Consider the following 26,873-nt stretch of genomic DNA (forward strand, 5'->3'; position numbering starts at 1 on the left):
CATTAAGTTTTAAAATCTTTATTTTTGGGGGGTACATGGTCCAGAAATCTAACCCAGGTCTCTTGCATGAAAGGTGACCATTCTACCACTGAGCCACCCATGCACCCAAATTTTAAAATTTTGATAAGTTTAATGTTGAGATTTTATGTTTACATATCAGTTCGTACAACTGATATCAAGTTTTATACTTATTTATCTTTGCAAAGACATTATATACAACAAAGACATATATGAAATGATTAGGAGTTTACAGAACTTCCAATCTATACTCTCAGGTTTGTCCGATCATGATACTTCTGGTAAGGATCATCAGCATACCAGTTTCGCCTCTTCCAGAAAGACGTTGTCATCTTATCCAAGAGTTTACTCTGGGTTTTATTGCAGAACACAAATTCCCTCAAGCGTCTTTTTCTTGCAGCTGTCTTTTTCCATAACTTTTTCTTATAGCCAGCCTGTTTGATAATATTAGACATTTTTAAAACATTATATTAATAGGAAACAACAGATACCTTCATTACCCACACTTTACTGGCCCAGGGGAGACAGCACCTCCACTGGATCTGACATGTTCTTTGAGACTTGTGATTCTCAATGGGGAAGGGAGGTGGGCAGAAAAAGCATGGGTAGTTTGAAAAGAGAACTATTAATAAATAATTTAATATTTTGGGAAAAAAAGATTGTTTCAATTAAAACAACAGAAGATAAGGCCAACTAAAATCTTTGGGGCTGATGAAGTAAAAGATAATATATAACAGCTAACTTTATATCCATTATCTCATTATCTCTTCAATAATCTTCAACAAGAACCTACTATTATTCTCATTTCATGCATTCAAACCATTAGTTAGAGAAATCAAATGGCAGACTGAGCTGTGAAAGCTAATGAGGGTTCTTCAGCACCATAAGGTGAGGAGGAAGGAGACATCGGCTAGGGTGCTGCAGTTGATGTTCGTACGGGGGCTGAGCATTGCAAGGGCTGAGACACACAGATTTTACTCACAGTGCTTCATTTATTCTCTCTACACATGAGGGACTGATTTTTATAGGAAGTGCTTTTCTAAGGAATGTAATCATTGCTAATATTAGGGAGCAGTCTTGAGATTCTCAAGTGAGGGAATGGTCAACCCAAATATTTAACCTAGAACTGCCATAAACACCATCCTTGCTTTATTAATGCTGAAGAAACAGAAGAGTAGAATGATTAGGAAAAATTGTAATCATAGTCTGTATGGACTAGAAGAGACCTTAGGTGGCACCCAGCTTGATGTTTGGCTAAAACCACAAAGTAAGTTACTAGGGGAGGTGAGATTAGAAACGAGACTTTTGAGAAGAACCTTTGGCTCTCCCCAAGCCCAAGGCTCTTTATGGTACTGTACCAAATGAACAAACAAGGGCTCTGTGAGAGGGTGCCTCGGATTTCTGACATGCCTTAATATCTTCACTGTGACCAGCGACTTCTAAAAACAGGGAAGCTCAGAAGTTAAGATTATGTAAGAGTTCTGGTTTTAAAACACCAGATCAGATGTTTGCTACTTACAGTCTACAATTTTAAATTTAGACATTCAAACCCAAATCCTCACTCCCATGTGAGGATTTTGTAAATTGTAGGGAAACTGAATCCCTCCAGTGGTTCTCTGATTTACAGACACCTAATGTGCTAGCCTGGCCATCACCACCAGTATCCTCTGAAGATTACCCTGTAGCACTGTGAAAATGCTTGACACGTTTTAGACAGTCTGCTTCTAGGTTCAGAAGTAGAAGGAGGGAATAAACAAAAATTAGGGACAGCTAGATGAAACTGACATGGAAAATATTTTCAGCTTTTACACATTGGTGTAAATTAACCCACCCAGATTTTTTTTTCCTTTTAAACATATATTTTGATGGATATTTTGTACATTGAGGTCCTGAGTGGAAGCTAGGGATTGATTTTATGATTGGAGAGTTTGATCAGGTCCTTTAGAGCAACATGAGGGATCCAGGGCCCAATAAAAGGGATGTAGAAAAGAAAATGAAAAAACCCCTTCCTCATCTCCCAACCATTTCTTTTTATCTAGAGTGAACCTAGGACCTGGAAACAACTATTAAAACAAAGGGGAGGGCAGGCCACAGTGGCTCAGCAGGCAGAGTTCTCACCAGTCATACCAGAGACCCGGGTTCGATTCCTGGTGCCTACCCATGTTAAAAAAAAAAAAAAAAAGAAAGAAAACAAAGGGGAGAAAATGTTTCCAGTGATTCAAAATTTGCAAGACTCACAACTATTACAACTTTTATTCAGCTACTTATGAATTATACAAGCTTCCATCAACTGCTGTGGGAAACTAACAACCACGGTATTGTTCAACAGAGAAATGAAGAGTTTCAATATACCCATTTATCTTCAAATTTAATACTGTTATAAAATAGAGAATGATACTTTCAACCGTTCAGTGAGAAAGTTCACAGGGAAACATATCTTGATCATTAAAGTATCATCTGCTAACTCCCAAATAATAAAAGGGAATACGGATTTGAACAGTTAGAAAACTCACAGGAGGTTTTATAGAACGCTGGTCTTAATTTTACCAGCTATTCTATTTCTAAGAATAAGGGCCAGAATTCAAAAGCTATATTCACTAGACCCTGAGTCAGAGGGCAGAGAAGCAATAATTTTTCAGTAATCCTAAGAGGCTGAGGTCCCTGGCCAGAGTAAGTATTAGAACTCTGTCTCAGATGATTCTCATTCACACTCACAGAGAAAACATTAAAAAAAAGAACAGTATATCTGGGGTTCTGCCATAAAGATTCTCACCAGAGAATCCAATTCAACACAAGCTGCAAAGCTCTTCCATCCCTAAATCCTGAGCCCATCGACTAAATCCATAGTGAAGCCTACTCTGCCAACTGCAACATTCTAGGCTTTAAGGGAGCCTCCAAACAAGTTATTTCCCTGAGGGGGCTACAAAGGGATGCTGGTAATTGTTAGCTGAGACAGACATGCAAAAGACCTGAGGTGAGTCCTGTTGTTGAAGACTTGTGAATTAGCATTTTGTTTTGAGAATGTGTCTTAGAAGAGATGCCTGCAAAGCACTGTAAAAGCCATTGGTGAGAAGCGGAAGATCATGCCAGTGACAAAGTTAACTGAATTCTGCTTCCTTTCAAGCTCTTGCTCACACTCCTTTCTCAATCAAGTAATGGTGTGAAGACTCACCTTTCTTCTTAGCCAAAGGCCTGAATGAAGTCGAAGAAACCTATGGATGACTGCTTTCACAGTCTTTCTCTTTCCTTTTCTTGAACTGTAGTATGTCAGACTTCGAACTGGTAGCTTCAGAACATCTGGATGCAAGGGGACCACTCTAAAACATATTTTAAAAATGTTAAATCAGCACACTGATTAAGGGATAAAATCCATTGCTGTACTTAAAAATGAGTGAAAAATATCACTGAAATGGAGCTGATTTTAATAACATTGCTACTTCCATGACACTAAGCATCAATCAGAATAGCACCTATCACCAATTAGCAAGCCTTTCATAATCCACCCCTTCAATTGCTATGAGAATTATCCTACTAATATTGTAATCACTTGGTTTCTTATTTATCTTAACCTATAAATTCCCTGAAGACTTCTTACTAATCTTTGATTCTCTTCTGCCAAATACAGTGCTAGGCATCTAGGAGTGCTTACCAAATATATGTAAACTGAATAAAAACCATATACATCCAGCCTTGTAAAAAACGAGCATCTTGTTCATGCTACACTTTGGCTGACAGTATCCCACCCAGGAAACCACGCGGTTAACAATGGAATTGCTCTGTTTGGGAATCCCTGCTGTGGCACATAGGCATCCGAACGCCAAGCAGATTCTCCCACTCAACCAAGCAAAATGTATATGATAAGCAGCAGGTAGGCAGAGTCCCATCTACTGGTAAGATGTCTTTGCAGGCATGAATATTTTAGAAATTTTACTCAAATAGTTTATTTACTGAAATATACTTTACCTATTAAGGATTGTTGTAGTATGCCCACAAGCCAGATTTCTGATAGAGGTAAGAAGTCTGGGAGCTGAGAAGACAACTGGTGTTTGAACATAACTAAAATGTCGGGTAGACAATACAGAAATAAGATAGGCGTTTTTGGTACAGTTTTGATAGACTGAAGATGCCAAAATATTCAGGGGCCGTAAGATTCCTGTAATGACAGAGAGAGATATATATACTTTACATGCTACTGCAAAATATATACCCTATTTGAAATAATGTCTCAAAGTAATCAAATGTTATATACATTATTAATGTGTCTTGGGCACTTGGGCTCACCTGTGGAGCTTTTTACCAACTTTCCTGAAGTATAATTTACACACCATAAAATTACCCATTTTATGTATAGGATTCATGATTTTCAGTAAATTTAGAGAGTTTTGCAACCATCATCACATCCAGTCTGATGTGTCCTAGCTCTATGTCCAGTACTAGGAAACAAAATATATGAAACATAATTCCCACCCCTACATCCTCTACCGTACAGAGACACAGACTCCCACACATAGTCCAATGGCAACTTACAGACACAGAAGTTTGGAGAGCTCCCTGGAGAGACACCAGAGTGGCCAGAGAAGGATTCATGAGGAAAGCAGCACAAGAAGTACTTGAGCTCACCTCTAGAAAGTGACCAGTCATAGGAGGAGGAACACATTCCAGAGAGGGCGAACAACAAAGCAAAGGTACAGGGGCCCAGACTGGCCACAGGGCTGAACACTGCTTGCTTAAGCAAGTCAGAGATGAACAGACAGAAGTAGTTGGAAATATGGCAGGTCAGAAAGCAGATTTTGGAGGGCCTTGATGTATGAACTGAATGCAGTTCCCTTTATCTGTTTCCCATGCTACAGTCAGACTAATAGTCCCTGGCTGCAAATCAGAATCACAGAGCTTTAACTTCAATGGCAGATTCTGTGGAATTCAAGAATGCGCATGTTTAAAAAGCACCACAGGTGATGGAAACACCCTAAAATTGGACTGTGGTGATAGCTGCATAATTTGCTAATCGGATCCCAAATCACTGAATTGTACATGTTAATCAGGTAACTTTATAGTATGAAAATTCTACTTCAGTAAGTTGGTTAAAAAATATAAACACTCCACAGGTGAGTCTGATTAGACCCTGCCCTATGTCCACTGACTCAATTTCACCTAACGACTGTTTGGGGGTAAAGTGCTGAGGCCTTAATCAGAATGCTTGGGTTCATAGTCTAGGTCTATGAATGACGAGCTATGCGGCCTCTCTGTGCCCCAGTTACCTGAAGTGTAAAACAGATTAATTATGGGGAGGTGGTGAAAATGAAATGAGATAAAACATATAAAGTGCTTGGAGGAGTACGTGGCACAGGGAAAAACTTTAATGAATGTACCTGGCAGGTAATGGAGAGCTGAGGACTGCATAGCAAAAACGGTATAATGTTGGCAGGGGGCAGAGTGAAGGCGAAACACTTAAACCCTTATTTTGCTTTCATTTTCTCCATCAAAGAAAAGTTTTCAAACTGAAAAGGGTAGCATAAACATTCATGAGTTAACTGAAGATTCAGGAGACTGCAAGTGAGATCATAATACATTTGGCTCTTGGAAATCAAATTCTCTACCCAACGTAGAAATGCATGTCTCTGGGTATAAATCATGTCTCTATTAAAGAACTAAAAGGATTTGAAGGTATGATTACAAGCCAAGAATTAATCTTTGAAAGGTAAGTGAAGAGGAAAACTATAAAGAAAAGTCCCAATTTTCAAAGGCCATATAGATATGAGCCTTCTATTTTTTTGTTTTTTTTTTTTTACATGGGCAGGCACCGGGAATTGAACCCGGGTCCTCTGGCATCACAGGAAAGCATTCTTGCCTGCTGAGCCACCGTGGCCCGCCCATAAATATGCCCAATTGATTTTTTTTTTTTTTTGGACATAGGCAGGCTCCGGGAATCAAACCCAGGTCTCCAGCATGGCAGGTGAGAACTCTGCCACTGAACCACTGTTGCACCACAAGCCTTCTATTTTTGATAGTTCTCAGTTAAAAAGAAAAAACAACTCTCAAAAATTCTTGGAAATCATCCTGAATGAAACGCATGGATAGTCTCAAAGATATAGATGAGTAAATCACAGATTATCTGTAGATAAAATAATGTTTAAGCAGATTAATAAACAGGTGAGCACATAGGAAAAAACAGGCTGTCACTAGTAGTCAGTATGTATATCTTAAAAAGAACTAACTTCATTTTTTGATACAGTCACTAGCCTGGAAAATCATGGGAATATCTTAGATATAGTGTATCCTGACTTTAGAATAGAGATTTCCTTATCTTCTAAAGGACAAAATACAGAAAAGTGGGCAGGATGACAGAGTAAATAAATTCCAAGCTGATTGGAAACTAGCTAGCTAATTAATAGATTGCTTTTCACCAGATGAACGCTGCTACCAGGCTCCCTAATTGACTGTTTTGTTTCCAATACTAAGGAAGGGCATAAAACTACAAAAGGCATGCTTATCAAATTTGCATAAAAAACAAGCTGGGACTATGGCTTATTAAGATATTTGTTAAAAGACAGAATATAAGAATTCAAACTGATCTCTCTAACAGAGAAAAAGGGAATCAAAACTAACAAGACAGAGGGTACAAGGATAATTCAGTGGTAGAATTCTCACCTGCCACAGGGGCGACCCAGGTTTGATACCCTGCCCGTGCAATTCCCACTCCACCACCACATCCCAAAAGAACTAACAAACACATTGAGGTTAGAAAAAAATGGTTCCTGAGGCAACAGAAAAGGTGAACCTAGTTTGAGACCAGTTCATGGAAAAATGTCTTCGGGAATTTTATTCACCACACTCTCTGGTGGACCAACCATGGGATTTAGCTTGTAAAAACCTATCAGTTTAATTTAGACTAATTCTGTCGCTAACAAAAGTGCAACACATAAATCAAGGGCAGTAACAGTTCCTTCAGTTCTCTGCCCTGGCTGCCCAATTTAACTCAGGTAGGCCTTCCCTAAATACATTCACATGGAGGACACAGAAAAATTTCCACAAAGGAGGTAACACAAAACCAGAGTTTTGAAGGAATAAGAGGAGGTAGAAGGAACAAAAGGTGCAAAGATGAAGAGGCAAAAATGGAATATAGTATGGATGGGGAAGTGTAAATAGCCCTGTGAGACAGGAACGGAAGGTTTGGCGGGTATCAGTGGGTGAGTAGGACTGTGTCTAAAGGAAAACTAAGTACCCTTCCACAACTTCTTAAGTAATATCTACAATATTAAATAGTTAAATTGTTTAAAAGGATATAATTTCCAGTATATTTAAAATATTAACACTTTAAATAAACTTTCACATCACTCGGTAATTGTTTTCAAGAATCTAAATATCACAGTGAGTTGATACCCACCCACATCATCTATTTTAAAAAATACAAGGACAATAAATTACATGGATGAAAATAAGAAATTCTTCTCATCAAGACACTAAATAGAATTAAAAAACACAAGCCAGAGTGGAAGAAAATATTGGAAAAGATAAACAAGAAAGGATTTATACATAGACTACTATAAATCAATAAAACAAACAACCTAGTAAATTTTACTCAGAAAAATGGGCAAAATTTTTGAATGGGTACTTCATAAAATAAATGAAAATGGCCAATACATACATATTAAGGTACCCAGACTCATAAATAACCAGTGAAATGCATTTTTAAACCTCAAGGAGGTACTACCTGATTAACAAACATTAGTAAGTCTGACAATACCAAATGAGCACACACTGCTAGAGTGACAGTAAATAAGTACATCACTTTGGACAACAGTTTGGCAGTATTAGGTAATGCTGAATATACCCATACTCTTCAACCTAGAAAACACACACACACATACATACACCTTAGGGAAAATCTTGCATTCCTGCACCAGGACACGAAGTCAAGCAGCCTTGTACATTAAACGTTGCCTCAAAGTGGAAACACACAAATGTCCATCAACAGTAGAATGGAGAATTGTGGTACAGTCACTACTAAACAGCACTGAAAAAGACAACAGCTACATGCAATAGGTATGAATCCTACAAAATTAGAGGCATTTCGTTTCCCAGTGACTGCCCATGAATTAAAAAAGAGAGAGAGAGAGAGGCCAGACACTAAAATGACTACTGCTGCATGATTTGATTATGTAAGCTCTTTAAAATAAGCAAAATTCAACAGTTCCTTATCTAAAGATACAAATAGATGCAAAAACTATTACTGAAAAAGAAGCAAGGTAATAATTACCATTAAAATGAAGATAGTGTTTATCTTTGAGGGAAGTAAAGAATTTTGATGGGAGTGAAAATTCTACAGAGATGAAGGGGCTTTTGGCAATTATATTTTGTCCTCAGTGTTAACCGCATGGGGTGTTTGCTTTAGAGTTATTTGTTATACTATCCACGGATGTTCTATAATTTTTTTATATTATATTTCACAATAAAAAAATACCTCATATAAACAAGCTCTTCTCTAACAGCTGGAAAATTTACATTGTAGCTGTCGTCCTGAATTTATTTCTATTCCCTTTCTCCCACAGAATTTTACACTAATTTAATATACCTTATATGGAAGTCATTTATTGACCATCCTATACTGTTTGAATGCTTTTTAACTTTGTGCAACCAGCCCTGAGAATGAAGGTAACTTAATTTAGTTGTCTTTATTCCTGTAAATTCTCAGTCAAGAAGTCCCTATGACCATACTTGTGCCGGACATCGTGGTCAGAGCGAACAGAACAGCCACAGTCACGGCTGGCTTTCTACACACACCTGTGAATCTATACACTCAAGTTTACTCTGTGCCAGACACTGCGCTAGGCGCTGAACGTGCACGAGCATATGTAGGACTAGTTAAGTGGTACCGTCCCACGCTACAGCTGTATAATCCGAGGTTTGAGCAAAATAAATAACTTTCCCAAAATCAAAGGTTATGAGTGGCAGATGCCAGCCTCTAAATACAAAGTTAGGTGGGGCTGCAGCCTCCCTCTTCACCCTCTGCCTCAGTGCCTTCGCTTTCTTTTCTTTTCTTTTCTAGGAAAGGAGGAACGGCGAGGAGCCGAAAAGGAAGCGGGAATCGCGGGACAACTAGGCCCGGGCCGGTCGGGCCGCTCCGGAAAACGTCCTCGCGCCGCAAATAAAGACTCCGTTTTTTTAAATGTTAGCCTCCGGGCCAAACACTCATTCCACCCGTCAGCCCTACTTTCTCTGAAGGTATAAATGGAGCACGTCACCCTCCACCGACCTGAACAGGCTCTCACAGCACCCACCAACGGCGACACCGCCATCTTGCCGGGCGCTCTACGGCGGCCGCGTCGGATCTAAACTCCCCCCGGCAAAAGGGACGAAAGGAAACGCGACCCGGTGGAGTTAAGGAGAGGGAAATGAATAAAAAGTAGCGCTCAAACCAACCCTTATTGAATGCTCATTGTGTGCCTGCGTCATCCCTTTACCGCTGTCAAACAAGTGCTAGCGAACAGTGCCTAGAACAGAGCAGGCGCATAAATTTCTATTGAGCATGTGATTGAAAGATCTATTTGAAACTATTTATTCTTGCTCTTTTTATTTACATAAACGAGAAAATAATACTTATTATCCTTCTGAAACTGGAAGATGAGTGGCTAAGTGAATGGAAAGAAAATAGCACTATTACTAAAAATCATTTTGGAAAAAAAATACTGAGTTCCAACTATAACCTAATGAATGTGAATATCACAAATACATATACTTATTTCATCAGTAATGCCGATTGTCATTTGGTAGACAGCATCTCCAACTCTCCCTGAACAACTGTGCTTTCCTCATTTTATTCCTGAGAATTAGTGGCCATACATATGTGACCATACGTTATATCTCTTTTTTGTCCTAATGTTCATGCAAACAGAAAAACAGAACAGAACAGAACCTCTCTCTCCTAAGGATAAGAGGCATATCCAGAGATGTTCCATGCACATAAAATTTCCAACATTATTTACTGGTTGAAATAGAGGAGAGTCAAACACTTGGTCTCTAGGATACAAAATATAAACATGACAAGGAAGATAAATGATTCACGGGAGTAGGGCAAACTTAAAGAGAGAAGGCTTCTGGTTGAATTGATTAGAGATGAGGAGTTGGAATATAAATGGATGTTAAAGAATGGAGAGGATTTTTAAGAAGAGAAAGGTCATTTTAGGTATAATAACAGCAAAAACAAAGACGGGAAGAGAGGAAGCAAAGACAAAGACACAGGATTTATTTAGAGCAGTGGTTCTCAAACTTTTTTGAGAAAAATTTCTCTGTTACCACAAGCACAGCATTTTCCATAGAAAGGCCCACCTGACCTGGCACTACAAAGGAGAAACATGTCTCTCAGTGTGAAGGTGATTTATTGCAAGTGAGCTTTGCAAGGAACTGGTGGAATCTTCCCAAAACCAGTTCCAAGTAGGGATGTGGGTTAAAGTTCTTATAAGGTAAAGGAAAGGGGATAGGGGTAAAAACTAAGTAATGTCCACATGGTTCATTCTTGTCAGATCAGCAATGACATTCGATCTTCGTGAGAAAGGCACAGGCAAATGTCTCATCTAGAGTTGTTTCAAGCACGTCTCATTGTTCCAACATCAGTGATTAGATTTAGATATTGACACATAAACTTTATGTGCAGAGTCTTCATGACACTTTTCTTAGCTGATCCTCAGGAATGTCAGACTTTTGTATTTTGAGAAGGAAATCACTGATTCACGGGGCCACAGAGTATTCTTGTTGCTATTCAATTATTTTATTTCTGTGAGCAGAACTGAGAATATCTGATTAATGTCCTGAGAAGTAAGAAGTAAGAACAAAGAGTAAATTGCTAAACTCAGCTAGGGCAAGTATATTTTCCAACCAACACCTTAAAAATTGAGGACCCCAAAGAGCTTTTAATTATATGGATTATATCTATTGATATTTACTATATTGGAAATTAAAATTGAGATAAACTCAGAATACTTATTGGATCAGTTTCCTATTGCTGCTGTACGAAGTTTCCCAAATGTAATGGCTTTTAAAAATGTACATGGAGAGAATGTAGAGAAAGAGGCACCCTTGTTGGTGGGGATGTAGAATGCGGCAACCACTCTGGAAGGCAAGCTATACTCCATCCAAAATAAGACATGCCTGAAATTTGATGAGAAGGGGACAAAAAACTTTCCATGACTTTTAATGATTCATGTGCACCAGTGATGAAGTTCTAACTAACTTTTAGCATGCTGCACCAAAACTGATATAACATGCCTTCAATTTACTAATACTCATGATGCTCAGTGTGTTTTGTTTTGGCAGTTGATAGAAGTTAATTTGCTTTGGCGAAAATCCCTCATTCAAGCCTTTCTATCAGTAGCTCTTCCTTGCTATTTTAATATGGTGTATACTACTTTATAGCCTCATAAACCTGTTACTCCAATATAATCTGCAGTGTCCTAACTAAAGTTTCTGACTTGGTCTTATTTGCACAATTTTTATGTCATGTTTGCTTCCTGAATCTGATGAACTAGAATATTTCTCTTCTCCCCTTTTAATATGTAATGTTGCTTGTCCTGATTTACGTGTAGGAGCACTACACCGCTGGTTTCCAGTCCCACACATACAAACTACACACTTGTGTACAGAAAATATCTTCCTTCAAGCTTGTAAAACCCTTCATATGGAAAATTAATGAAGGAAATCTTTATATTCTGTATAAAAACAAAATCAAATTTATATACTAAAATCATTTGTCTAAAAATTTAAGTTGTTTTCAAATAAAAATGCATTTCTGATATGCACTGATAAAAAAAAAAAGTAGCCAGTTTGGTGGCTACTAAGAAAGCTAATTATAGAATTACTATATGATCCAGCAGTCCCATTACTAAATATATACTTGCTACCTTCAGAAAATACTAAATAGACAGACCTACCTGATCCTACATCAAACAGAGAAATAAGTCTCTTTATCTTGGTAAGAAGGTGAGTTCATTGAAGATGCATCATTGAGGTACTGGATGAAAAAATTTCCAAGACAAGTTCGGAGTGAGAAGGGTGGTTTGGGCTTTTATAACTCCAAACAGACAAAAAAAAAAAAAAAAAAAAGGCCAGGATTCAAAAGAAAGCGAAAGAGGAAAAAGTAGAAGAGGAAAATCTGCTTGGTCAACATAGCCTGTTATTGAAGGCCCCTCTTGTTGATTATTTGGGTTTTTGATTTTGGCCTCCAAAAGGGAAGAAGGTGCTGAGATTAGTTCATATGATGTTTAATTCCTGCAAGCAGAGCAAGGGAAAGTTTCTGGGAAAAGAGAGTAAGCTTTTGAGGTTAGACTAACAGCAAACAACTTCAACAAGGGTTTTTTTTTTGTTCTGTTTTGTTTTAATCTGAACAAAATGTGGGAGTAAATTTAATGGAGAAATTAAATACAGGAGTATATTAATTGAAGTCAGTTTTACTTCAATTCGTGGGATACCGGATTTTTTTAATGCAAGTTTTTTTTTCTAACATTGGTTCCCCCTATTATTTATTTATTTTTAATCCATATGCTTTACTCATCTGCTGATAAGGTAGACAAAAGGAGCATCAGACACAAGGTTTTCACAATCACACAGTCACACTGCGAAAACTCTATCATTGTACAATCATCTTCAAGAAACATGGCTACCGGAACACAGCTCAACATTTTCAGGTAGTTCCCTACAACTAAAAAGGTAATATCTATATAATGCATTGTGTTAGATTCAGTTTTCAACTTGGCCAGGTGAGCATACCTAGTTCTGTTGCTGCGGACACAAGCCAATGGTACGTGAATCTCATCTGTTGCTAATTACACCTGCAGTCGGCTAGGAGGCGTGCCTGCTGTAATGAATGATGCTTGACTTAATTGGCTTGTGCTTAAATGAGAGAGCACAACGTAGCACAGCCCAAGCAGCTCAGCATACCTAATCTCAGCACTCACAGCTCAGCCCAGGCCTTTGGAGAGGCAGAAAGGAATCTCCCCAGGGAAAGTTATTGGAACCCAGAGGCCGGGAGAGAAGGCCAGCAGAGATTACCCTGAACCTTCCCACGTAAGAAAGAACCTCAGTGGAAAAGTTAGCTGCCTTTCCTCTGAAGAACCAACAAAATAAATCCCCTTTTATTGAAAGCCAATCCATCTCTGGTTTGATGCATTCCGGCAGCTAGCAAACTAGAACATGCATAAAAATAACTTCCAGGATAACCTCTCAACTCTGTTTGAAATCTCTCCATTATTGACACTTTATTTTGTATCATTTCTCTTTTCCCCCTTTAGGTCAAGAAGGTTGTCTCAATCCCTTGAAGCTGAGTCCCAGTTCATTCTAGGATTTCCGTCCCACATTGCCAGGAAGGTTTACACCCCTGGGAGTCATGTTCGATGTAGAGAGGGGGAGGGCACTGAGTTTGCCTGTCGTGTTGGCTGAGAGAAAGAGGTCACATCTGAGCAACAAAAGAGGTTCTCTGGGAGTGACTCTTAGGCCTAATTTTAATTAGGCTTAGCCTATTCTTTGCGGGGATAAGTTTCATATGAATAAACCCCAAGATTAAGGGCTCATCCTATTGCTTTGGTTATCCCCACTGCTTGTGAGAATATCAGGAATTCTCCACATGGGGAAGTTGAATTTTCCCCCTTTCTTGCCATTCCCCCAAGGGTACTTTGCGAATACTACTTTATTCACTGTTCAAATCACTCTGGGATTTATCAAGGCATCACTCTGGACAAACCTACAAAATCTCATGCCCTACTCAAGGTTCCATGTACTTATGGTGTTCAGTTAAGCTGTCCACATAAGTTATATTAGGAAATGCACTAGTCAAAATACAAATTTTGTACCAAATAAACATTTTTTTGCTTTAGTCTCACACACAAGTTAAAGTTTTAAAATATGAATTACCATCTATTTTCAACAGCCTGCAATATTGACATTGCTTTGTTCTTTCTCATGCAAAAACATTTTTTAATTTGTACATTTAGTCACTATCATTATACACTCTAGACATTCCTAGATTATGCCATCTTAGTCTTTGTCATCTATCTCTCCTTCTGATTTCATTTGCGCCCCAAGCCCACCTCCCTCTATCATTCTCACATTCGGCTTCTTTCAGTGTACTAACATTACTGTATTATAATTAGGTAGTATTGTGCAAGCCATTTCTGAATTTTTACAATCAGTCCTGTTGCACAATCTGTATTCCTTCAGCTCCAATTACCCAATATCTACCCTATCTCTATCTCCTGATGGTCTCTGTTCTTAACTGAAATTCTCCAAGTTGAGTCACTAATGTTAGTTCATATCAGTGAGAGCATACAGTATTTGTCCTTTGGTTTCTGGCTAATCTCACTCAGCATAATATCCTTAAGGTCCATCCATGTTGTTACATACTTCATAACTTTATTCTGTCTTACAGCTGCATAATATTCCATCATATGTATATTCCACAGCTTGCTTAGCCACTCCTCTGTTGATGGACATTTTGGCTGTTTCCATCTCTTGGTAATTGTAAATAATGCTGCTATAAACACTGGTGTGCAAATGTCCATTCGTGTCCTTGCCCTCATATCCTCTGAGTAGATACCAAGAAATGGTATTGCCAGGTCGTATGGCAATTCTATATTTAGCTTTTGGAGGAACCACCAACCTACCTTCCATAGAGGTTGTACCATTTGACATTCCCACCAACAGTGGATAAGTGTGCCTCTTTCTCCACATCCTCTCCAGCACTTGTTGTTTTCTGTTTTATTGATAATGGCCATTCTGGTGGGTGTGAGATGATATCTCATTGTGGTTTTAATTTGCAGTTCCCTAATAGCCAGGGAAGTTGAACATCTTTTCACGTGCTTTTTGGCCATTTGTATTTCCTCTCCTGAAAAGTGTCTGTTCGTGTCTTTTGCCCATTTTGTAATTGGGTCCTGTGTCTTTTTGAGTTGAACAATCTCTTTATATATTCTGGATACTAGACCCTTATCTGATATATCATTTCCAAATATTGTCTCTCATTATGTAGGCTGTCTTTTAAATTTCTTGACGAAGTTCTTTGATGCACAAAAGTGTTTAATTTTGAGGAGTTTCCATTTATTTAATTCTTTAATGCTCGTGCTTTGAATGTAAGATCTAGGAAACCACCTCCTATTATAAGATTTATAAGATATTTCCCTACATGTTCTTCTAACAGTTTTATGGTCTTAGATCTAATGATTTGGTCTTTGATCCATTTTTGAGTTAATTTTTATATAGGGTGTGAGATATGGATCCTCTTTCATTCTTTTGCATGTGGATATCCAATTCTCTAGGCACCATTTATTGAAGAGACTATTCTGCTCCAGGTGAGTTGGCTTGACTGCCTTATCAAAGATCCATTGTCCATAGATAAGAGGGTCTATATCTGAACACTCTATTTTATTCCATTGATCAGTATATCTATCTTTATGTAAGTACCATGCTGTTTTGACCACTGTAACTTCATAATATGCCTAAAAGTCAGGTAGTGTGAGACCTCCAACTCCATTTTTCTTCCTCAGGATGTTTTTAGCTATTCGGGGTGTGCTGGTTTGAAAGGATGTATGTACCCTAGAAAAGCCATGTTTTAATCCTAATCCATTTTGTAAAGGCAGCTGTTTCTTCTAATCCCTATTCAGTACTGTCTGTTTGAAACTGGAATTAGATCATCTCCCTGGAGATGTGATTCAATCAAGAGTGGTTGTTAAACTGGATTAGGTAGAGACGTGTTTCCACCCATTCAGGTGGGTCTTGAATAGTTTATTGGAATCCTATAAAAGGGGAAACATTTAGGAGAAAGCTAGAGATTCAGAGAGAGCAGAGAATGCTGCAGCACCACGAAGCAGAGAGACCACTAGCCAGCGCTTTGGAGATGAAGAAGGAAAACGCCTCCAGGAGAGCTTCATGAAACAGGAAACCAGGAGAGAAAGCTAGCAGATGACGCCATGTTTGCCATGGGCCCTTCCAGCTGAGAGAGAAACCCTGACTATGTTCACCATGTGCCTTCTCACTTGAGACAGAAACCCTGAACTTCATTGGCCTTCTTGAACCAAGGTATCTTTCCCTGGATGCCTTTGATTGGACATTTCTATAAACTTGTTTTACTTGGGACATTTTTTCAGCAACTTTTTAAATTCCCCTTTTTAAAAGCCATTCTGTTTCTGGTGTATTGCATTCCCGTAGCTAGCAAACTAGAACACGGGGTATCCTGCCCTTCCAGATAAATTTGGTTATTGGTTTTTCTATTTCTGAAAAGTAAGTTTTGGGGATTTTAATTGGTATTGCATTGAATCTATAAATCAATTTAGGTAGAATTGACAGCTTAACTATATTTATCTTCCAATCCTGAACACAGTATGCCCTTCCATTAATTCAGGTCTTCTGTGATTTCTTTTAAAAATTTCTTGTAGTTTTCTTTGTATAGGTCTCTTGTCTCTTTATTTAAATTTAGTCCTAAATATTTTATTCTTTTGGTTGCAATTGTAAATGGAATTTTTTTCTTGATTTCCCCCTCAGATTGTTCATTACTAGTGTATAGAAACACTACAGATTTTTGAGTGTTAACCTTGTAATCTGTCACTTTGCTGTACTCATTTATTGGCTCTAGTAGCTTTGCTGTGGATTTTTCGGGATTTTCGACATATAGTATTTTTTAATTTGCTAGCTGCCAGAATGCATCACACCAGAGACGGATTGGCTTTTAATAAAAGGGGATTTATTTTGTTAGTTCTTCAGAGGAAAGGCAATTAACTTTCCACTGAGGTTCTTTCTTACGTGGAAGGCACAGGATGGTCTCTGCTGGTCTTCTCTCCAGGCCCCTGGGTTCCAACATCTTTCCCCGGGGTGACTTCTTTCTGCATCTCCAAAGGCCTGGGCTGAGCTGCAAGTGCTGAGATGAGGAATGCCAAGATGCTTAGGCTGTGCTATGTTGCACTCTCTCATTTAAGCACCAGCCAATTAAGTCAAACATCACTCATTGCAGCAGACACACCTCCTAGCCAACTGCAGATGTAATTAGCAACAGATGACGTTCACATACCATTGGCTTATGTCCGCAGCAACAAGACTATCTATGCTCACCTGGCCAAGTTGACAACTGAATCTAACTAACACAAGTATCATATCATCTGCAAACAGTGAGAGTTTTACTTCTTCCTTTCCAATTTTGATGCCTTGTATTTCTTTTTCTTGTCTAATTGCTCTGGTTAGAACTTCCAACACAATGTTTAATAGCAATGATGACAGTGGTCATCCTTGTCTTGTTCCTGATCTTAGGGGGAAGGTTTTCAGTTTTTCCCCTTTGGGGATGATGTTAGCTGTGGGTTTTTCATATATTCCCTTTATCATGTTGAGGAAGTTCCCTTCTATTCCTATCCTTTGAAGTATTTTCGACAGGAAAGGATGTTGAATTTTGTCAAATGCCTTTTCTGCATCAATTGAGATGATTACGTGGTTTTTCTGTTTTGTTTTGTTGATATGGTGTATTACATTAATTGATTTTCTTATGTTGAACCATCCTTGCATACCTGGGATGAATCCTACTTGGTCATGGTGTATAATTCTTTTAATATGCTGCCGGATTTGATTTGCAAGAATTTTGTTGAGGATTTTTGCATCTATATTCATTAGCGAGGTTGGTCTGTAATTTTCTTTTCTTGTAATATCTTTGTCTGGCTTTGGTATGAGGATGATGTTGGTTTCATCAAACTAATTAGGTAGCTTTCCCTCCTTTTCAATATTTTTTTGAAGAGTTTGAGCATGATTGGTAGTAATTCTTTCTTGCATGTTTGGTAGAATTTACATGTGAAACCAACTGGTCCTGGACTTTTCTTTTTGGGGAGCTTCTAAATGACTAATTCAATTTCTTTACTTGTGATTGGTTTATTGAGGTCATCTATTTCTTCTCAAGTCAATGTTGGCTGTTCATGCCTATCTAGAAAGTTGTCCTTTTCATCTACATTGTCTGGTTTATTAGTATAAAGTTATTCATAGTATCCTCTCATTACCTCCTTTATTTCTGTGGGGTCTGTGGTTATGTCTCCTCGTCCATGTCTGATTTTATTTATTTGCATCTTCCGTCTTCTTCATTTTGTCAGCCTTGCTAAGTGTCCATCAATCTTATTGATTTTCTCAGAGAACCAACTTCTGGTTTTGTTGATTTTCTCGATTGTATTCATGTTCTCAATTTCACTTATTTCTGCTGTACTCTTTGTTATTTCTTTCCTTTTGTTTGCTTTGAGGCTAGTTTGCTGTTCTTTCTCTAGTTCTTCCAAGTGGACAGTTAATTCCTCGATTTTTGCTCTTTCTTCTTTTTTGATATAGACATTTAGGGCAATAAATTTCCTTCTTAGCACTGCCTTTGCTGCATCCTATAAATTTTGATATGTTGTGTTCTCATTTTTATTTGCCTCGAGATATTTACTAATTTCTCTTCTAATTTCTTCCTTGACCCATTGATTGTTTAAGAGTGTGTTGTTGAGCCTCCATGTTTGTGAATTTTTTGGCACTCTGCCTTTTGTTGATTTCCAACTTCATTCCTTTATGATATGAGAAAGTGTTTTGTATTATTTCAATCTTTTTAAATTTATTGAGACTTGCTTTGTGACCCAGCATATGGTCTATCCTTGAGAATGATCTATAAGCACTTGAAAAAAAAAGGTGTATCCTGCTGTTGTGGGGCGTAACGTTCTATAAATATCTGTTAAGTCTAGCTCATTTATTGTAATATTCAAATACTCTCCAATCCTGAACACAGTATGCCCTTCCATTTATTTAGGTCTTCTGTGATTTCTTTTAAAAAATTCTTATAGTTTTCTTCATATAGGTCTCTTGTCTCTTTAGTTAAATTTATTCCTAAATATTTTATTCTCTGTCTAGATGTTCTGTCCATTGATGAGAGTGGAGAATTGAAGTCTCCAACTATTATACTAGATGTATCTATTTCTCTTTTCAGCATTTGCCTCATGTATTTTGGAGCACTCCGGCTCAGTGCATAAATATTTATGATTGTTATGTCTTGTTGAATTATTCCTTTTATTAATACATAGTGTCCTTCTTTGTCTCTTTTAATTGTTTTAAATTGGAAGCCTACTTGTTGGCTATTAGTATAATTACTTCTACTCTTTTCTGATTGTTGTTTGCATGAAATATCTTTTCCCAATATTTCACTTTCAACCTATGCTTATCCTTGGGTCTAAGATGCGTCTTCTGTAGACAGCATATAGATGGATCCTGTTTTTTAATCTATTCTGCCAGTCTATGTCTTTTGATTGCAGAGTTTAATCCATTAACATTTAGTGTTATTACTGTAAGGGCAGTACTTTCTTTTACCATTTTGCCTTTTGGATTTTATATATTATACCTAATTTTTCTTCTCTTTACCTTTGCTGATTGTCTTCATTTCTACACTCTTCACCACACCTCTCTCTCCTGACTTTTCCTATCTGTCTCTAGTACTCCCTTTAGTAGTTCTTGCAGTGCTGGTCTCTTGGTCACAAATTCTCTCAGTGATTTTTTTTGTCTGAAAATGTTTTAATTTCCCCCTCATTTTTGAAGGACAACTTTGCTGGATATAGAATTAGTGGTTGGTAGTGTTTCTGCTTTAGTATCTTAAATATATCATCCCACTGTCTTCTTGCCTCCATGGTTTCTGCCAAGAAATCTATGCATAGCCTTATTGAGCTTCCCTTGCATGTGATGGATTGCTTTTGTCTTGATGCTTTCAAGATTCTCTCTTTCTCTTTGACATTCTGATTAGTAAATGTCTTGGAGTATGTCTATTTGGATCTATTCTGTTTGGGGTACACTACACCTCTTGGATCTGTAATTTTAAATCTTTCATAAGAGTTGCAAAATTTTCAGTGGCAATTTCCTGCATTAGTTTTTCTCCTCCTTTTCCCTTTTCTTTTCCTTCAGGGATACCCACTACATGTATATCTGTGCACTTCATGTTCTCATTGAATTCCCTGAGTCCCTATTCATATTTTTCCATTCTTTTCACTATATTTTCTTTTGCTTGTCAGATTTCAGATGTCCTGCCCTCCAGTTCACTAATCCTATCTTCTGCCTCTTGAAGTCTAACATTGTAGGTTTCCATTTTTTTTTTACTCTTCTACTGTGCCTTTTATTTCCATAAGTTCTGTGATTTGTTTTTTCAGACTTTTGATTTCTTCTATTTGTTCATTCCTTGCCTTCTTTATATCCTCCCTCAATTCTTTTATTTGATTTTTGTTGAGGGTTTCCATGTCTGTTCGAACATTCTGAATTAATTGTTTCAACTCCTGTATCTCATTTGAATTCTTGGTTTGTTCCTTTGACTGGGTCATATTTTCAATTTTCCTAGTATGATTCGTTATTTTTTGCTGGTGTCTAGGCATTTAATTTACTTAATTAGTTTATTCTGGAGATTGTTTTCACTTTTTCTTACCTAGAATTTTCTTGGATGACTTTGTCTATCTGTTCTTTGACCTTCAGTTCAGCTTAGTCCACACCTCTAGCTTAAGTTTTGTTTAACAGATGAGAATTTTTCAGTTCTTGTTTTCTTGTTTCTTGCCCTGCCTGTATGGTGCCTTTTTTTCCCCTTAGGAGGGTCTACTTAGGTATTATACCAGTCAGATTTTCTCATACCAAACTGGCCTCCTGTCAGAAGGAAAGAGTCTCCTGTGTCAGTTTTCCCCGTGGGTGAGAAACAATGGATTGAAAGGCTTTCCATGAAGCTCAGATGTGGCCTCTCTCTCTCTAAGGCCAACTCTGCAAGTGAAATCATTGTCCTCTCCCACTATGTGGCACATGACATCCAGGGGTGAAAGTCTCCCTGGTGACACGGGAGATGACTCCCAGAGATGAACCTGGCCATGGCACCATGGGATCAACAATGCCATCCTGATCACAAGGGAGAAAAGAAGTTTAACAAATCAGGTCTCAGCAGCTGAGAGAGGCTACCCTGGAGATCACATTTATGCAAGTTTTAGTTAAACATTGCTACCTAAAATAACTTGCCAACTCCCAACTCTGCCAATCCTAAAGAACCCCTAGGGTGTTATATAAGATTCTACAAAGGTTCTATGTAGTACAGTAACTTTGCAGAAACCTACAACCTCCAGATGGGTCCCTGAACCAGATAAATCCTGAAATGCAGAGGGGCCAACCTCTCCAGAACATCAGTTAATTCTGTCTCCCTATCCCATATTATTGATAGCCCCTTCCAACATGAAAAAGTTACAATGGGCACAGCCCAAATACCCCTTAAGAGTGAGAGAAAGATCAACAGTTATGGTAGAGTTATACAGAGAAGGTAGGGTTTAGTAAATGCGATTGCTGGATTATTATATTGATATTTCTTTTAGTCTACAGTATCTTAGAGCAGTTAGAAGTAAAAACCTAAAATTGTGAAATGGTAACCCATAACAAAATCTGAAATTTGTTCTACAACTAATTGTTGTGATGTGCTTTCAAATTTTTTGTATATGTGTTATTTTTCACAAAAAAAGTAAAAAAAAGTTGCACTAACATCACCACCAACCACTATGTAAACATATCCATCACTCCCAACAGGAATCCTGTGTGTATATATATATATATATATATATATATATATATATATATATATATTTTTTTTTTTTTTCTTTCTTTTGCATGGCCAGGCACAGGGAATTGAACCTGGGTCTCCACCATGGAAGACAAGAATTCTGCCACTGAGCCACGGTGGTTCACCCAAGAACCCTGTATATTTTAAGCCTTAACTTTTCATTCCCTATTCCCACCCCATCCCTAGATTCTGATTCTATGATTTGCTTATTCTAATTCTTCAATATCAGTGAAATCAAACAATATTTGCCTTCTTGAGTCTGGTTTATTTCACTCAACATGATGTCTTCTGGGCTTTTCATGTTGTCACAGGAATTAGGATTTCATTTCTTTTTTATGGCTGAGTAATATTTCATTGTATGTACATATCACATTTTATTTATTCATTCATTGGTTGATGGACACGGGTTGCTTCCATCTTTTGGCAATTGTGAATAATGCCACTATGAACATCGGTGTGTACTGATAATATTTTAAAGCATAACAATGAATAGATCTGAAAAATTCCATGTGGATTGTGAGATTAAGGACTTGAGAGAAAGGGTAAGTAAAAGGGTAGGAAATAAGTGAGAGGCTAAATGGGGGTTTGAGATCTTAACTTCAGAAGGGTCACTAATGATGTTCAAACCCAAGATATGGCTGTCCCATACATGGATAGGGCTGAATGAAATTGCTCAATGGCACTAAGAAGTTCAAAGCCAGGATGTCAGAAGAGTAATCGAAATGGCACTACCCAAGCCTGACAGTGATGAAGAGGGACAGAGACGGACAGATCATGATTCAGTCACTAAAGTTACTTAGGAACTTGGGAAAACACTCTGTAGTTGTTGGGTGGCAAAGATGCATAACAGAGATAAAATGCAATTACTAAAGCACCCTGATAGCATAAGATATACGCAAATGTAAGTAATTATTTGATTTTAGATAATTTTAAAATCCATTTCTCCATTTTACAAAAGGGAGTAGTATTGCTCTTTACCTTTGGGTAGGATACTATGTCATCAATTACCTAGTTAAGACTAGAAAGAATTTGAATACACGACACAGGCTATTTATTAGATAAACCAAAGATACTTGTCAGATAACTTAGTTTCGATAATGTTCTGATTATAAGATTAATACTACTAGTAGTAATGAATGCCACGTTCAATATTTAATGTCGTAGTTTGATTATAGATTCAGCGGTATACTTTGCACAACAGTGCGTCTGCACTGACCTCCTTATCTTCTAATCTACTCCACAGACCCGGTCAAAATCACCCTCTTGAAATTAAAACTTGATGGAGAAACCGGTGAGAGGCTCAATCTAGAAGGAGTAGAAGCTGTGGAGTCCGACCATACAGATTATTACCCCTGCCCTGACACTAGATAACGTGAACAATACGTTCTGCACAACAGTCCATCCAGTTCACCCATCTCCTGCAGTCAGGGTAAATCCCTGAAGGGCTGTCAAGCGAAACATACGCAAACCGAGACAAAAGCATTGTTTAAGTAAGTCTGGCCAAACCGATTCGTTTCTACGAAATATTCAGCTGACAAACACCGCTGAGCTTCCTTGCTTTAATTCTCTGCAGTGTCAGACCTATCCGTATTCAGCGAGGGGCTACAGAGCTGGAGCCGCACGTAACCCGGAAACAAAAGTCGCCCTTTCCGCCTCCTTCCACCAATCGTCTCCGACTCGTAATCTCCTCTACAGCCCCGCTTCCGAGTTAGCCCATTCTATCGGCAAGGGGCGGGGCATGGAGCTGCGTGTGCGCAGGGACGTTGGTCGGTCTTCCGGTGACTGCGGCGCGGAGGGGCGCCGGACGTACGCACGCACGCCGCCCTGTTGCCCACACGCCTTCCCTTAGGCGCACCGCCCCGATAGCTGTCTAGTACTCCAGCCGCGCTGTTCACCCGGCCAACGAGATGCTGCGGGTCTGTCAATTGTCCGGCGTGACCGCCGCCGCCCAGGTGAATACAGGGGCTCTGGGAGAGAGCCCCGGAGGCGAATGACTCGGGGCCGCTAACGGAAAGTTGGGGTGGCTTTGGCGCTGCGTAGGCCCCGGCTCGACGCGCGTCTAAGGGCCGCCCTCCTAGCGAGCATTTCGGGAGGGGCTGGTGCGGCAGTGAATTCGGGAGTCCACCGACTGGGGTGACTGGAGACCCGAGGGTTATCGTTGAAGCCGGCGGTGTGGCTAAGTGGCGGGGAGGCGGGCACAGGGCTAGGCGGGGCTTCGGGCTGTGCGGTCCAATCAACCCCGTGTCGGCCCAGTCACGACCCAATCCCGGCTATGGCTCGCCGTCGCGGGTTGGACGCGCGCGGCTAGGTGAAGGTCGGAGGGCTGGACTACCGTTCCCAGCAGCACTTGCGGTGGCCCATCCTGGGTGCTGCCGCAGTGAGCAGGTGCCTACAACTGCTGGGCTCAAGGTTGTAATTACCCGGGAGGGACTGCCCTTCTTTCCCAACAGAGAATACCTGGGAGCTATTCTTACTCTAAGCAGAGTTGAAAGAGTCTAGCTTTTGGAGCCCAAACTCCTGTTAATGGAGAAAGGATGGGAGTCATGACCTTGATTTGAGGTCTAAGGTTAGCCTGTGTCTCCAGGTGCTGACATAACTTTGACCGACGTTCAAGGAGCCTAGACACCAAACCACTTTAAGTTTTCATGAGTAATCAAAGTAACTTACTAACATTACTTTTTTTTTTTTTTAAAGTAGGGCTATTTCCATTGTTCAGAGTTTACTGCGGATTGGTAGTTCAGTGAGATGTGTTGCAGTAATTGAACAAAATCTGTAGGCCTACGGAGAGAGAGGACATAAAAGTCAAACTTTGATTTTTGTTTTTGCTTCCCTCCAGGTTTGTGTCTTTCTGCATTTGTTGCCGTGGAAAAGAGAAGCAGCCTTTTCTGTGTGAAAGTGTGGCTGTATTAATTTTCAGTTGTTGCTTAATAAATTAACAGCTCAAAACAATGCCCATGTTTTTCGTACAATTTCTGTAGATTAAAAGTTTGGGCGTGACTGACTGAGCTGGGGTCTCAGCTCAGGGTCCATACGTGGCTGCAGTTAAAGTGTTAGCTGTGGTATGTTCTTGTTTAGAGCTGAGTATCCTCTTGCAAGTTTATTAAGTTTGTTGGCAAAATTCAGTTCCTTGCAGCTGTAAGATTGACTCCTGTTTCCCTGCAACTATTGTCAGAGGCTGCTGACAATTCCTGCTTTGAAACTCCCATAGGGAGTTTATAACATGGATGTTTGCTTTCTTCCAGGCCAATAGTAACTTGTCTCTCTGACTTTAGAATCTCTCTTTTCCTGATTCTTACCTCAGACCCTAATTTAAAGAGCTTATGTGATTAGTTCGGGCTCAGTTGGATAACATCCTAATTGATTAACTTAAAGTCAGTTTATTAGTAACCTGTATTGCATCTGCAAAATCTGCCCCCCACCCTTTTTTTTTCTTTTTGCCACAAAGCCCTAGTTATGGCACACCTTTTCTCATTTTGCTCTCTGTTTACATCTTGGCTGTCATTGATCTAGACTGTCTTACCTAAACTCCAAAATTACTTTTTCCTTTTGTTACTTTTATCAAAATACTTTCTGCTTATTGGGATCCCAATTAGGAAATAAGAAAAGTGATTAAAACTTTAAAGTGAACCCTGAAGCTCTCAGTTAAAACTTCTAACCTTCAAATTGTTAACTTGTAAAATGCGTTGGTTTATTCTCACACTCACCTCCGTCATTCTGCAGCATTTGATATTGTTGCTTTATAAAACTCTTGGCTTCTCTCACACAACGTTTTGGGGCCCATTTTACCCTTCATCTCTTTTCTGTGTTTCTTTTACTGAGTCTCATTGCTTATCTTTATATACTCTCATACTTGGAGTTATATCAGTTCTCAGAACTTTAACCCCTAATCAGATGACACTCTTCTGTTCTCTTTTGAGCTTTATACTCAAATTTCTGAATTCTTGTTTTAATTTTCCGGCTTTACCCAGAATATTCCACTTGTTAAAATCCTTTTCATCCCATAATTTAAAATGTTTCCTACTTTTTATCTTGCTTTCTACTGTCAGTTTATTACATAGTGGTTAGTAAAGGCTTTTAAAAAGCATATAGATCATACCTGCCCTTCACATCTCTTCACACTCAGAATAAATTCTAAACACCTGATCACGCCCACCTGGCCCTTCGTGATCTGGCTTCTTGCATATCTTTTCTACTCTTCCTCACACTATACCACTGATATCTCTAGCACATGCCTGTCTTTTCATTTGTTGTTTCTTTTGCTGGGAAGTCTACCTACACAGCTGTGCTTAGCTTGCTCTCTTCATTCAGCTTATTTTTCTCAACCTTCTCAGAGAGGCTTTCCTTCCTATTATTTCTTCAACAGACTTTGTTACCACTCAGTCCTTCTTGTATCACTCTGTTCTTACCTTTCTTTTACTTTGTAGCTCTTACTACTACCTAAAGTTATAATGTATATTTGTTGCATGTTTCCCCCATTAAATTGTAAGCTCCTCAAAGGGACCTCAAAGGGACCTCAAAGGGACTGTGTCCATCTTGTTCACTGCTGTATTTCCAGTACCTAGAATAGGTATTACAGTACTTGGCTCCAAGTAGGTGCTCAATAAATGCTTGTGGCATGCTTGGATGAAAGAATGAATGTGTTCCATCAATTTTTCTTATTCTCCATAAGTGAATGTTACCTCCTTTCCCCCATAGCTTTGGAACGTCTCATAGAATCTACTTTATTCTTTGTGTATGCTCATCATCCTCACATTCCCTGCATATGGATATTCAGCAGGAATGAGGTGTTCTCTTTTCCCGAGTGTGCTTCAGAACTCTGCACCTGAGCCTTCTTCAGTTTATTTCCCAGACTTCCATCTTTTTCTCAGGCCCATTCTAATATCACCAGGTCCAGCTTTTCTGAAGTGAGCTTTACTTCAGGAGTAGAGGCTTTGAATTAGGAGAACCCGAATTTTCAGTCTAATTTAATCTTCCCAAGCTATAGACTGCCGGAAGGAAGTACCTGAGACTGTAGAGCTGTATTCCAGTAACCTTGGTTCTTGAAGATGATTGTATAGTGATCTAGCTTTTATAGTGTGTCTTTGTGATTGTGAGAGACATGTCTGATGCTCCTTTTATCTAAGGTATGGACAGAAGAGTAAAAAATATGGATAAAAATAAACAGATAATGAGGGGACAAAGGTTAAATTGGGTAAATGGAAGTACTAGTGGTCAATGAGACAGAGGGGTAAGAGGTATGATATGTATGAGTTTCGTTTTTATTTAT

General features: G+C 38.8%; 2 protein-coding genes across 10 annotated transcripts in view; one reads left to right on the forward strand and one right to left on the reverse strand.

Annotated features, from left to right (window-relative positions):
- Window positions 1-2: 2 nt before the first annotated feature.
- MRPL35 (mitochondrial ribosomal protein L35) lies at window positions 3-9,357 on the reverse strand. Of its 2 annotated transcripts, XM_077134846.1 has the most exons (5): window positions 9,272-9,333; window positions 5,388-5,516; window positions 3,982-4,171; window positions 3,191-3,335; window positions 3-452 (listed from the first exon to the last, which is right to left on the reverse strand). In XM_077134846.1, exons 2-5 carry the CDS (start codon window positions 5,416-5,418, stop codon window positions 264-266), a joined length of 555 nt encoding a protein of 184 aa, XP_076990961.1. In that variant the 5' UTR covers window positions 5,419-5,516; window positions 9,272-9,333; the 3' UTR covers window positions 3-263. The 2 variants fall into 2 exon arrangements, with proteins under 2 accessions (XP_076990961.1, XP_076990960.1); XM_077134845.1 differs by lacking the exon at window positions 5,388-5,516 and having other exon boundaries at window positions 9,272-9,357.
- A 13,930-nt stretch (window positions 9,358-23,287) lies between these two features.
- IMMT (inner membrane mitochondrial protein) overlaps window positions 23,288-26,873 on the forward strand; it is a 42,210-nt gene continuing 38,624 nt past the window's right edge. For 6 of the 8 annotated variants that reach the window (XM_077134847.1, XM_077134850.1, XM_077134848.1 and 3 more), the window contains exon 1: window positions 23,307-23,559. In XM_077134847.1, coding sequence (XP_076990962.1) covers window positions 23,515-23,559 — 45 coding nt within the window. In that variant the 5' untranslated portion in view covers window positions 23,307-23,514. Of the gene's footprint in view, window positions 23,560-23,875; window positions 24,017-26,873 lie in introns of those variants that run through there. The other 2 variants (XM_077134857.1, XM_077134853.1) reach the window with 2 other exon arrangements.

This window comes from Tamandua tetradactyla, chromosome 17 (genome assembly GCF_023851605.1).
Source record: "Tamandua tetradactyla isolate mTamTet1 chromosome 17, mTamTet1.pri, whole genome shotgun sequence".
Taxonomy (NCBI): Eukaryota; Metazoa; Chordata; class Mammalia; order Pilosa; family Myrmecophagidae; genus Tamandua; species Tamandua tetradactyla.

Coding starts and splice junctions, on each gene's coding strand:
- MRPL35 (XM_077134845.1), bottom strand. CDS start 9,314: ATGGCGGTGTCGCCGTTGGTGGGTGCTGTGAGAGCCTGTTCAG. Junction 4,172..9,271: donor TGCTGTGAGAGCCTGTTCAG/GTCGGTGGAGGG, acceptor CTGTCATTACAG/GAATCTTACGGCCCCTGAAT. Junction 453..3,190: donor GCCTTTGGCTAAGAAGAAAG/GTGAGTCTTCAC, acceptor ATTATCAAACAG/GCTGGCTATAAGAAAAAGTT.